Source organism: Podarcis vaucheri (assembly GCF_965113315.1).
Source record: "Podarcis vaucheri genome assembly, chromosome: 15".
Lineage (NCBI taxonomy): Eukaryota > Metazoa > Chordata > Lepidosauria > Squamata > Lacertidae > Podarcis > Podarcis vaucheri.
The window spans coordinates 32528247-32541681 of NC_138753.1; the positions used below are offsets into that span (position 1 = coordinate 32528247).

A 13435-nucleotide genomic window follows, 5' to 3' on the forward strand; every position below is an offset into this window, starting at 1 on the left:
AGGGATTTTAATTCAGCATAACCCTTTCTACTGCCATGATGTGAGCTTACAGTTTCCAGGTATGGATAGGCGACTAACACAACTTGAGTGCTGACGTCTAGTGTGAAAACAATGAAGGAAACAAAGTACTGCAAAGTAGCCTGGGCTAGTTCTTATGGAATCAATGGCATGTGAGAACTGTATAAAGGCGTCTGCACCAACCACTTCAGCTATGAAAGCCAGAGTGGAGTGGTGGTGCAGTCTGTAACTCACCACCCACCTGGAATGTGTGGATAAAAAGCACAGGGGGAGCAACACAGTTGGACAGCAAGCGTTCACACGTTACACCCCCTCCCTATTAGCAGTCTGTGGTCACACCCACACGAGACATCTAAAACAGACTTAAACCATGTTGCCAGTCCTGGCTTCCCCCAAAGAGTACCAGGAACCCTAGTTTTTTAAGGGTGCCAAGAGTGGTTAGGAGAGCCCACACTGAGAAATAATTTTGAGAGCCCTTAAGCAACTCCACGTCCCAGGATTCTTTGTGGAAAGGGCTTGGTGGTGACAAAGAATGAGGACATAATGCCTGCTGGACATTCTCAGTGTCAGCACTTGGAATTCTTGGGGAGATGCTGGCATCAGAACAGCTTACAGTGGTACCTCGGGTTAAGTACTTAAGTCGTTCCGGAGGTCCGTACTTAACCTGAAACCTGAAGCACCACATTAGCTAATGGGGCCTCCCGCTGTTGCTGCGCCGCCGGAGCACGATTTCTGTTTTCAGCCTGAAGCAAAGTTCTTAACCTGAGGTACTATTTCTGGGTTAGCAGAGTATGTAAGCTGAAGCGTATGTAAGCTGAAGCGTATGTAACCTGAGGTACCACTGTACTTCCAGACAGCTTCATGTGGCCACCCAGAGATTAAATAACAATCTTTTCCAGCCAAGTCAAGACTGTTCTTTTTCTCTGGCTGAATTAAAAATGGAATAAATGGTTCCAAATCTATCTCCCCGCCATGAGGTATGTGTGTATAACATATTGCATGAACTTCATGTTTGCATTGACATTGAGAGTCTGTGGACCAACCTTCCCCAATCTGAGCTGGCAGGGGCTGGTGGGAGTTGTAGTTCAATACATCTGCAGGGCACCAAGTTGGCGAACACTGCTGTCGACCATAAGCGCTCTTATGATCTGTTATCAGGCCTTGCTACATGCAGTTGAAAGAAAAGAAAAAACCGGAAGAAGGCCATAAACTTTGCATGACCAAAGATCAGGTTTGTATCAACATCATATCACGGAACTGAAACATTTGAGAGTTCCAATGTGTCCCTATTTGATGTGGAAGAATATTTTAATGAGAACAGGAAATTACATTGGAATCATTAGAGTAGATCCAGAGTGTCCCTAGAGATTGATAATTCATTTTTTCATGCCCAATTGATGGGCTCCATTTCTTTGAAGAACATGATATAACATCCCTTCCCCTGGCACGGGACATTCTTATCGAAGAGTCGCCATGCAGTGTGGTCCTTTCATCCTCCTGTCTCTCATTGTGGGCCTTTTCGCACCCTGGCCTGAGCTACTGGGCACCTCTGTGTTGGATACAGGTATGAGGTCTCTCTTTTTACAACTTCTAAATCTTTTGTGTATCATGGCTTTACCTCCCCCTATCTCTCTCCAGTTCTTTAACCCGCCTCTCTACTTAGGGTTGCCCCCCTCCTTAAGGTCCAAGGGACGTGGAACTTGATTTTTCCCAAGCAACAAATGTGCCCACTTATATTGATCTTTCTATAACAGTTGGAGGCCCAAGCAACAACCTGAATTTGCCCAGTGAGCAATTACGTGCGCTTGATCAAATCTGGATCTTCAAAGGAGCTCCATGGCTTCTCCATGGCTTGGTGGCTTAAATCTGTGGTGGCTCAAGATGAAGACATGTGGGGTTGTAACCAATCCATTCAAATAGATGACTCTATAAGTTAAACAAGGCAATTAATTCCAATGCATTTTTGGATAGTTGAATTTCATGACATGGAATCCTCAGAAAGATGCTGGCATTCTAGCACTCTGCCCAAGACCATAGTAGACCAGTGATACTCTGGTTGTTCTGTGAGTCACTCTTTTAAACTTTATACTATGTTCCCAGGGAAGCAAAATTCTGGGAATGCTCAGATTTGGAGTAAACCTACCCTTGAATAGTCTGATCTCTCTCTTCAGCAATCTTTGCCAACTAAGCTCAAATCAGCCATGGTTCAGGGTGTGGACATTTGAACTTTGTTCATGGTTAGTGTTGACTTCTGGCATCCTCAGGAATATCGTGCTGTGTCACTGCATCAGCCAAGATACCTTGCAGGTGGTGCTCACCAGAGCGGCAGAGAGCAGCATGATGTTTGGCCCATATTGGTTTTGGTACAATGACTCCTAAGAGGCACAATGTGGGTCTCTTTGGGAAACTCTCAGATTTGGAATCAACTTATCCTTGGATCTGCTGCTCCCTTCAGTTATCTGTCTCAGCCTGTTCAAAGGACTGAATCAGAGCTTTTATGGAATTCTGCTCTTCTCAATACAGGATTTGTGGTTTTATTTTGTTTTTGGTTTTTGGTCCCTGGGTAGACAACTTGGCTTCTTCCAGAAGTCTTGGATTTCAGTTTCCCAGCTGACACACAATGCTAAACTATCGAGAAGAGGAAAGTAACTCTCAGCTGGAACTGGACACAACCCTATCCTCATTCAGCCAGATGCTGAATAACCAAATTATAGCACTGGAAAAGAAGTTTTTTGTTTTTGTGGGGTGGTGATGGTGGTCATCTAGCCCAAAGTTGAAGCAACCTCATACTTTCCATTTGAAGTAACTTTCAGTAGCTCCAGACTATATATTCTTGTTAAACTTTCTCCTCAGAACAAACTATATCCTTTTATAATCCTGGTCCCTCTATTCTCCTCGGTGACTCTCCAGTTTGTCAATCTCATTCTTAATATTTGGCTTTCAGAAGTGGACACAGCCCTAACATTCTTCACTTAGCCAAATGCTGAACCACTGAATTATAGCACTGGAAGAGAATTTGGGATTTGTTGAGTCTAAAGTTGTGGCAAGCTCATACTTTCCATCTGAGTTGGAATGTTCCTATAGGTTTGTAGGATTTCAGGGTGATGGTCTGTCAAACCTTTCTCTCACCATGTATCTCAGTGGTCTGAGTTAGCTCTGTAGCCCCAAGCTCCAAGCCCCAAGAGATTTCCACTCAAATTTACTATGGTGGTAATTATGCTAAATCCATTTAAAGGGCTACGGAGAAATCACAACAGCACCGAAGTTTCAACTGGGCTGCTGGTCTGTTACCATAACTATTAGATTCCCATTCAGAAGTTCCTCATTGTATACTAAGGAGGGCTATCTTCAGGACTCACATGGTTAATGTCGTTGCTTTCTGTGTTTCAGACTTTGATATAATGTTTATATGAGACTTGCCTTTGTTTTCTTTTACCCACCAGATACTCTACCTGATATATGCAAACTCCCTGTAAGTATAGGAAGCTGCAAAGGTAGTATTCCACGTTTTTTCTTCAATATTGAAACCATGAAGTGTGAGCAGTTTATTTTTGGTGGATGTGAACCGAATGCAAATAACTTTTTGAAGTATGCTTCTTGCTATCAGGAATGTGGACGCTTTGGTAAGAACAAATAACTTGCTGTTTTAGGGCAGGAGCTGTGCACATTTTGGGGCAAATGGGCACATTTCAAAATTTGAGAAACTCTGATGGGTGCATGTCCCCTTTTCTTGAAAACATGAAAGGCCTCCAAGTACAATATTATTATCTCTCTCTCCAAACCCCTCCATACAAACCCAGAAAGGCAGCATCATCTCCCTTAAAACCTAAACACAACTGAACAAAAAGCACTGTTTGAAATGATTTTTGGTACATTTTACATATTGAAAATTTTATTTGAGACCACTGAACAAGGCTTATGGTCAAAAAGCCTTTGGCTTACTTTGGTTTTCTTTAGGTATGTTGGCACAGTGACAAACGGAATGTCTGAGAAGATAAAAATCAATTTAAATAAAATAATGTGTGTTGTTGTTGTCTAGTCATTTAGTCGTGTCCGACACTTCGTGACCTCATTGACCAGAGCACGCCAAGCACCCCTGTCATCCACTGCCTCCCACAGTTTGGTCAAACTCATTTTAGTAGCTTTGAGAACACTGTCCAACCATTTTGTCCTCTGTTGTCCCCTTCTCCTTGAGCCCTCAATCTTGCATTGCTTTCTTGCATTTCCTTTTCATTGGGATGGTTTTCACTGCTGCCTCCTGTAATGTGTACCATTACACAATTCAAATAACAGCCAAACTGAATGTCTGTATGCAGTTGCTTTTTGACTGACTAGTCTTCTCCAGTAGAAGATAAACCATACACAATACAGCAACACCAACTAGCATATAGCTGCAAATAATATAATTGATTTTATGATGTGCTGCAACAAAAGTATCTTTCCAGTTTTTCAAACTGAGAAACATAAAGCAGTGAGCTGTCAGTCTTCGGGGAATCCGTTCCCTCCCCTAGTAGCAGTAAATAAGTAGGTAAAAAGAAAGGAGCTTCTGACCAGTTAGTTTTTTTAGTAATCACAGCAAGAGACAAAGTTATCCCTATTTCTCTAGAAATGGCGTTGCTCCCAGTAAAGGTTGACCCCCTACGTCTATATTAATCTATGCCACTCCTACTTCAGGTAATCTGAGGTTGTTGTTGCTGAGCTCTCTGTCTATCACATTCCAAGCCCGTCTAGTCTTAGGTAAAGGGGGGGGGCAGGAATGCTTTCCAAGGACACTGAATCTGTCAACTGTCTCTCTCTCGGTGTTTCCTCTTCCAGCTGTTCCTCACCCAGTATTTCCCAGCTTTCCCCCTCTGATCTATGCCCTTCTGCAAACAACTGTTCTAAAGCTATACTACCCTCCCGCCCTTCAGGGGGTGGCGGCCCCCACCATACCTCCTCAGTCCAGCCCCTGACATGAGCCTACTCTTAGGCAGCCATGGCCAGACTCCAGAAGGGATTCTTCCTTCCGTTAGAAAATATCTGAAAGGGCTGGTGCAAAATCCAGTCACCCCTTGTCTCCATGGCTCTTTATAGCAACTCCAGGGTATGGGCAGATAGCAGAAGAGTAGCAGTTGCATGAACTGCAATGCCCGTGCAGAGTTCCAAAGGGAAAGAACTGCGGCCACCTTTAGAGGTATAAGACATTTCCAGATCCCGTATTTCACTATGTAATCAAGAAGGAAAAGTTCCCTTTCCTTTTCTCCATCATGTTGGATTGGTTTATGCATTGGCCTCTGATAACATGTTTCACGGCATCCCATAGGGATGAGATTTTAATGTTCAGGACAGTGGTAATTTGAACATATCCCTAATTTCAATTAGGCTTTGGTTTGTTAGTGTGATCACTGGATCCCACTGCAGAAGGTCCTTCATTGCCTACTTAGATAATTTCAGGAGCTAGAGTCACACTTCCATTGTTTTTGCACTTCTGACTTTGAAATTATGTACACATGAGACTTGTCTTTGCTCTTTGATCAACTAGCTGGAATACCCCGCATATGCAAAATCGCCAAAAGCCATGGAAGTTGCAGAGGAAATTATCCACGCTATTTCTTCAACGTCGAAACCCTAGAGTGTGAGAAATTCATTTACAGTGGCTGTGGAGGCACTGAAAATAATTTTGTATCTCTTATAGATTGCACTCACGTGTGTGAATCTTACGGTAAGAGGAAACTTTTTTTAAAAAAAAACACACTTTAGGGTGTGATGGAGTATGGAGCCCTTTGTGCTGATTCCCATTGGATCCCTAGTTACCTATTTGTTTGATACATGGCTCTCCCCTCCCCATTTTATCCTCACAACAACTCTGTGAGGTAGTCTAGGCTTGAGAGACAGTGACTGCCCAAGGCCATACCCAGTGAGCTTCATGGCCAAGTGGGGATTCAAACCCTGGTTTCCCAGGTCACATACAAAACACTAACCATAACACCTCACTGGCTGCCATAGTCCTCTTGACCAATGTGTCGCCTCACCTGCTGTATTAAGCTATACTTCAGTTTTATACTAGAGTAGGTGGAAGTAGGGATGCAGGTGGTGCTGTGGGTTAAACCACAGAGCCTAGGACTTGCCAATCAGAAGGTTGGCGGTTCGAATCCCTGCGATGGGGTGAGCTCCCGTTGCTCGGTCCCTGCTCCTGCCAACTTAGCAGCTCGAAAGCACCTCAAAGTGCAAGTAGATAAATAGGTACCGCTCCAGCGGAAAGGTAAACGGCGTTTCTGTGCGCTGCTCTGGTTCGCCAGAAGCGGCTTAGTCATGCTGGCCACATGACCCAGAAGCTGTACGCCGGCTCCCTTGGCCAATAAAGCGAGATGAGCACCGCAACCCCAGAGTCGGTCACAACTGGACCTAATGGTCAGGGGTCCTTTTACCTTCACCTAGGTGGAAGTGGAAAACTGCTGAAAGAACCAGCGCAGGAACAGGGCAGGAGGTATGGAATGTCTGCCTTGGAATGTAGGCTTCAGGGTTATGGTTTCACAAGCATTTCTCTCCCCAAGCATTTTTCCGTGCAGAAAACCTTAATGCAGTTTCACTAAATTTACTGTGGTGCTAAAATAAGTTCAATTCATTTTAAGAACTCTGGAATAAACCACAACAGCCACATCCATACAGCCACCAGCCACATCCATTTAAAGCACAAGCCTACCCTCACACAATTCTGGAAGCTTCAGTTTACCCCTCACAGATACCCAATTCTTAGCACCACTAACAAATTGCAGTTCCAAGGATTCTTTGGGGAAACCTATGCGGTTCAAATGTGCATGAAATGTGTCCTAAGTTTATGGTGTGCCTGTGACCCTAGTCTCAGTTGGACTTTAGGTCTGTCAGTATGACTACTGGATTCTTGTCTATAGGTTTCTTCATTGCATAATTAAAATTTTCAGGTGTCAGAATCATAGCTTCAGCTGTCATCATATTCTCTGTTTCAGACTTTCAGATTATATATAACAAATCCTGCCTTTCTTCTCCTTTTACCCACCAGTTATTTACCCTTCAAGATGCAGACTCACTAAAGTCGTTGGAAAGTGCAAGGAATCCAATGTACGGTATTTCTTCAATATGTCCACCAAGAAATGTGAACGGTTTATCCACCGTGGCTGTGGTGGCAATGCCAATAGATTTGAGACTCAACAGGAATGCGAATTTGTGTGTCACTATTTTGGTAAGAGTGAATACTTTCATACTTTAGGACAGGGGTCTCCTCCAGGAAACACGAAACCCACCTAGGAAACATTCCTGCCCTCCCCAAAAAGCAAACCTACCCCCACAAATCCAGTCAGGCAACAAACAAGTGAACCAACCAACCAACCAACCAACCAACCAACCAACCAACCCAGGCTATATCTTTCTCTGCAAAAACAAAGCAGCCCAAATACGCAAGGCAACCTAACACATTTGCTTCCACAAAATCCCTACAATATCATTAAATCACAAAATTAAAACACCCACAGCAGCTCGGCTGGACCTGGTGGAAATCATGTAGTTTGCCCAGGTTCTCTCACCCCCCCCCCCAATTCTCTAAATTTCTGCAGCAATCTGCAATTTTTTAAAAAATCATGAAAAGTAATCAGCATTTTAGTGCAAGTTTCTCCTAAAACCCCATTTTCACGTACACATTTTTTGCAAGCAGTTTCTCCAAATACAGTGCATTTTAGTATGTTGTATTCGTTTTTATACACATCTCCCTATAATGTAAGCAATTTTGTAAACATCGTTGAGTTGGAGAACTACTTTGCAAAATTCAGATAACCGCAAATTTTTGTACCATGGTTGCATTTGGGTTTTCATATTATTTCAGAAAATGGACATTTGATAGATTTGGCTTCAAGTGCTAACTGAATTGAATCATCTCCCCCACCCTCTTCCTTTCATATCCTATGAATGGCTCACATGGGGTTAAGTCCAATGCTAGTCTTACTCAGAGTTAATAGAGATCATACCATAGCTGTCAACGTTTCCCCTTTTTTAAGGGAAATTCCCTTATTCCAAATAGGATTCTTTGCAAGAAAAGGGAAAAGTTGACAGCTATGGATCATACCCCCCCAACTGCTTGCAGGCGTGTGTGTGTGTTTGTGTGTGTGTGGCGGTGTTGGGTCTAGGTGTGCTTGCAGGTTTATAGCTGGTGGCAGTCATGGTGGTGTGGCAGGCCAAGGCAGCCTGGGGCTTTGGGTTGGGAATCCCAGCTTTGGGTTGGGAAATGTTGGATGGCATGTAGAGATTAACAGATGTGGCCACGGTCCAGTATTTTAAATAAATCTACTCTGAGTAAAAGTTAGTTGGAGAGAACCTATTATGTCCAAGTACATTGGTGGGGTAGGGGGGAAGCAGGATGGGTGAAAGATTAAAACAGATTCCTGAAAAATTCCAAAACAATTAGGAGAGGGAGGGTTTCCAAGGGAGGTGCCCTGGGTGCCTGTGTAAATTAGTACGTTAGTGATGCCAGGAATAGAGTGGTGCTATTACTTCTCTAAAGGGACGCAGGTGGCGCTGTGGGTAAAACCTCAGCACCTAGGACTTGCCAATCGCATGGTCAGCAGTTCGAATCCCCGCGGCGGGGTGCGCTCCCGTCATTCGGTCCCAGTGCCTGCCAACCTAGCAGTTCGAAAGCACCTCCGGGTGCAAGTAGATAAATAGGGACCGCTTTACGGGAAGGTAAACGGTGTTCCGTGTGCTGCGCTGGCTCGCCAGATGCAGCTTGTCACACTGGCCACGTGACCCAGAAGTGTCTGCGGACAGCGCTGGCTCCCGGCCTATAGACTGAGATGAGCGCACAACCCTAGAGTCTGTCAAGACTGGCGCGTATGGGCAGGGGTACCTTTACCTTTACCTTTATTACTTCTCTTGATCTGGACATTAGACTTCTGTTGATGCAGCCTTGGGTGTGCTATTGGATGAAACAGATTGTCTTGATTCTCTTCCTTACCCCTCAGGGCAGGGTTGTACTTCAGAAGCCGCTATGGAAGGAGGGACCACCACTGGGCTCTCGATAGCAGCAGCTCACAATGCTGTTTCTCTCTCTCTCTCTCTCTCTCTCTCACACACACACACACACACACACACCCGCGCTCACCTTTAATTGTAAAATTGTAAAATTTAATTGTAAAATGACTAACCTATAGGAACCCAAGGGGAGGAGTTAGAGTTGTTAAGAAGTCAGTCTGGAGTTAGAGAAGAGAGAGGGAGGATAAGTCTGTGGGTTGGGCTAGTCTGATGTGAGAGAGGGAGAGAATCTGTTAAGAGGAGTCAGTCAAACAGTTGAGATAATCAGTCAGAAGGTATTAGGAAAGTATAGGCCGGTAAAGAAACTAAGGTTAAGAAACTGACAAGAAAATTATAAACTTGTTAATGCTTATAAAATAAACTTGTTTATTTGGTTTAATGTTAACAACTGTCTGGACTCAGTGTGTACCCAAGAGAAATGGGTTGGTGGCAGCAGGGAAGCGAGCACAGTGGTGGCACAGGGATCAATAGACCATCAAATGTCCGGGGACCCTGTGTGATCGCCACAAAAGTGACTCCCCCTTTGGTCAAGATGGCCATTTAGAAGCACCCATGGCAAAGGTGCGAGTTCAAGTTACATTTGTACCATATGATGGTGACTTGTCCGCCGCTCTTTGTGCACTGTGCTTTCTTTCCCTTTGTTCTTCTTACTGCCCCCTTGATGCGAGCTGCCCTGGGCTCCCTGACAGAGGAAGGGTGGAATATAAGGAATGTGTTGTTAGATCCATAAGAAAGGAATATCTCTTTCTTCCACAGTGACCATCTAATCTGCTGCAGGAGCCAGTAATATTTCGAGAACTTCAAAGATGCTACCAGTTCATTCCGGGAAGAAGAAAACCCCCCAGACAGCTTAATTCCAGATATCCTGCCATTTCCAGATGTCCTATTCACCTTAGCTGGAGGCTCCTCAGTGTTCTGAATAAAGACAATGGGGGTTCAGGATCCTCTGTATCCTAATTCCTGAGTACCAGGCTATGTCTACATTGATTCATTCTCTGTTTAAATCCTTAATATCTTCTTCCCAAATGCATGGTTCTCTGCCAATGCAGGTAACAGGTGTATTAAGCATTGCCTCTTGTTCTCTATTCAACAGTATTTTTACAAGTCATTTAGTTATATATTGATATTTCAAAGGCATTAACAGCAGTGCTTTATATACATATACAGTGGTACCTCAGGTTAAGTACTTAATTCGTTCCGGTGGTCCGTACTTAACCTGAAACTGTTCTTAACCTGAAGCACCACTTTAGCTAATGGGGCCTCCCGCTGCCGCCGCGCCGCCGGAGCACAATTTCCGTTCTCATCCTGAAGCAAAGTTCTTAACCCGAGGTACTATTTCTGGGTTAGCGGAGTCTGTAACCTGAAGCATCTGTAACCTGAAGCGTATGTAACCTGAGGTACCACTATATAGAAATATGGTGCTGGTACTCACCATGAAGTTGTGACAGTAAGTGCCACACTTTTAAAAATCAAAACAAAACATGCCAGAACTGCGTGCCCTTGAGTACCCCCAGGAAAAAAGCACAGATTAGCAGTCCACCTTTCATATGGAAGCTCCAGGGTGGAAATACAGTGGTGCCCCGCAAGACGAATGCCTCGCAAGACGGAAAACTCGCTAGACGAAAGAGTTTTCCGTTTTGGAGGTGCTTTGCAAAACGAATTTCCTATGGGCTTGCTTCGCAAGACGACAATGTCTTGCGAGTTCCTGCTGGTTTTTCCCCTCCCCTCCTTTTCTAAGCCGCTAAGCCACTTATCAGCTGATCCAATCAGCAGATAAGCCACTAAAAGCCGCTAATAGCGCTAATCCGCTAATCTGTCAATGGGCTTGCTTCGCAAGACGAAAAAAAAACGCTAGACGAAGAGAATCACAGAACGGATTCTTTTCGTCTTGCGAGGCACCACTGTACAGAGGCAATAAAATCAAACTCACAATAAGAACTAGCACGGGGGGAAACGGAATAAAATATGATACAGTGACATCCACAATGAAATCCCATGACAGTAGCTGTGGTGCAACAGCTAAAAGAAATTCAGGGCCGTCTTAAGCATATCCAGGGCCGTGGTGCAAAGATCCCTCCGGTGCTGCCCTCCCCCACATTTACCAGAGTTGTCAACCTGTTCCCAAGCCTCTGCTGGGATTGCTCTTCTCCCGCAGAGGTTTGGGAAGGAAGCTGCACGCCCACCAGCCATATGGTTGATGGGGCGCAGCTGGCAGGCATGCAGGAGGGAAATGGGAGGCCGCCGGCAAAGCTGCGCAGCTCCCCCACTCATATTGGTGTTTCGCAAGATTGACACGTTGCAGGACCGTAGCCAGACCTTAGCAGAGCATACGCAGAGTTCCAGAAAGCAATCAGTTGCAAGCAGGATGGACGAAGCAAGAACAAAACGCTGCTACCAGTAACTTGGTTACTTAGAGGTGTTTATTATTTACAGCAGACCCTACAAGTTACTATATACATGAACAGATACGGATCTTAACTAGCTCTCTCTTAACAAACTCCAAACTACTCTCAGACTCCACACTGACCAACACACACTCCAGTCAGTTAGGTCATAAGTCATCATGCCTGTGTGAGACCTCAACCAATGGCAAAGCTGTATCCAGGGTCCCATATCTCCACACAGATTACTCCTCTCTGTTCAGTCATCCTTGGCTGTCGGCCAACTCTTAATTGACTCTTGTGTGAAGCTGCACAGAATGGCACGTAGTCAAAAATCCCAACAACTCGCTTGGGCGCCCCTGAAAGGCCGGCGCCCTGGCGCAACACACCAGTAAGCCCAATGGGAAAGACGACTCTGAAGAAATGAATCCACAAAATTTATGTATAACAAAGCAATATACAGTATGCACAACATGTGACTAGCTATACACTTACTTTTGTAAGAGAAACTCTCTTATGTCCAGTTGTTTCATGTTTCTAGATTCATTAAATAAACGCAGAATAACCTCTACCTTCTGTTGTGGCTCATAAGCTCCCCCGATTTACTGCGGTTGATATATAGATGGTCCAGCTATTGAGGAGGCAAGCACAGAAAGCAAGAGCACAAGAGCAGTAGCAGAGCTGCAACCCTCCAGCAACCATCATTTCCAGGTGGCTGAAGCTGTGTTATATTTCTCTGGTCAAAATTCAAAGCTGCATGAACTTTCCCTTTTTGCTTTCTAAATGGGTAGGACACTTTCCTCGAAACTTTTATATATATATAATTTTTAAAATTTGATTTTAAAAAGTATAAACATACAACAACAAAAAATTCAAAATCCAAATATTAAGATTACTCTGAATCTCCTGACTTTCCCCCATCCCTTCCATGGGTCGTAATGATAATATTTACAACTGCATATCAATACTTACCCAACTTTTTATCCTTCTATATTATCCATACTTTCTATTATTTTACAAGTGTGGTTAAAATTCCTGCTAATGTTTTAACCTGTTTACAATAGTCTCGTAGATAATTTATAAGCTTTTCCCATTCTTTAAGAAAGTTCTTGTCTTCTTGATTTCTGAGCTTCCCAGTTAGTTTTCCCATTTCGGCATAGTCCATCAACTTGGTTTGCCATTCCTCTCCGGTCGGGGTTGTCTCTTTCTTCCATCTCTGGGCTAATAATATCTGTGCGGCTGTTGTTGCATATATAAACAATCTTTTCTGGTCCTTTGGTATCTTGGTACCTATAATTCCTAATAAAAAAGCTTCTTCTTTTTTAAACAAAAGTTATTTTAAACTTTTATTCCCTTTCATGATATATCATCTCCCAGAAATTTTTAGTTACTTTACATGTCCACCACATATGACAAAAGGTACATTCTTTTTCTTTGCATTTCCACCAAGTATTTGTACTTGTTCTATACATTTTTGCTAAATTAACAGGAGTCAAATACCACCGGTACATCATTTTCATGTAATTTTCTTTCAGTGAACAACATGCTGTGAATTTTAAATCTGTTTTCTATAGCCTCTCCCAGTCTGCCATTTGTTTATTATGTCCCAAATCTTTTGCCCAATGTATCATCACTGATTTGACCTGTTTGTCTTTGGCATGCCATTCCAGGAGCAAATTATACATTTTCTACAATAATTTTATACTATTTTCTAAAACATCTTTTGGAAATCTTGGTAACTCATAACTAAAATCTTTCTTTTTATCTGTCTTAAAGATATCATTTAATTGATGATACTTTAACCAGTCTGTTACCAGTTCTCTTATCTCTTCACAGTCTTTTAATTTTACCTGGTATTCTACTTTGGTTAACAGCTCTCTCTATATGTCTGCCAATTAGCCCTCATGTTCACTTTTTCCAAAGATATTGCATCTAATGGGTAGAGCCACCACAGTGTTTTTTGTTCTAATAAGTCTTTATATTTCTCCCATACCGTAAAA

At 43.4% G+C, this 13435-nt stretch overlaps 1 protein-coding gene and 2 long non-coding RNA genes across 3 annotated transcripts in view; 1 reads left to right on the plus strand and 2 right to left on the minus strand.

Annotated features, from left to right (window-relative positions):
- Positions 1 to 13435, minus strand: part of LOC309519672 — a 363193-nt gene that overhangs the window by 142676 nt on the left and 207082 nt on the right. The gene's annotated exons all lie outside the window — the stretch shown is intronic.
- Positions 1308 to 2113, minus strand: LOC309519659. Its single transcript, XR_014213942.1, has 2 exons — positions 1793 to 2113; positions 1308 to 1567 (listed from the first exon to the last, which is right to left on the minus strand). It is a non-coding gene; the product is annotated as an uncharacterized lncRNA (long non-coding RNA).
- Positions 1481 to 9962, plus strand: LOC309519558 (carboxypeptidase inhibitor SmCI-like). Its single transcript, XM_082200687.1, has 5 exons — positions 1481 to 1582; positions 3462 to 3641; positions 5540 to 5719; positions 7037 to 7216; positions 9811 to 9962. The coding sequence occupies exons 1-5, from the start codon at positions 1492 to 1494 to the stop codon at positions 9819 to 9821; spliced, it is 642 nt and encodes a 213-aa protein (XP_082056813.1). The 5' UTR covers positions 1481 to 1491; the 3' UTR covers positions 9822 to 9962.

What these genes read in the sequence shown, in the direction of transcription:
- LOC309519558 (XM_082200687.1), top strand. Translation starts at nt 1,492, where the DNA reads ATGCAGTGTGGTCCTTTCATCCTCCTGTCTCTCATTGTGGGCCTTTTC. An exon ending in CACCTCTGTGTTGGATACAG is followed by an intron (nt 1,583 to 3,461) that starts GTATGAGGTCTC and finishes TTTACCCACCAG; the next exon opens with ATACTCTACCTGATATATGC. An exon ending in TCAGGAATGTGGACGCTTTG is followed by an intron (nt 3,642 to 5,539) that starts GTAAGAACAAAT and finishes TTGATCAACTAG; the next exon opens with CTGGAATACCCCGCATATGC.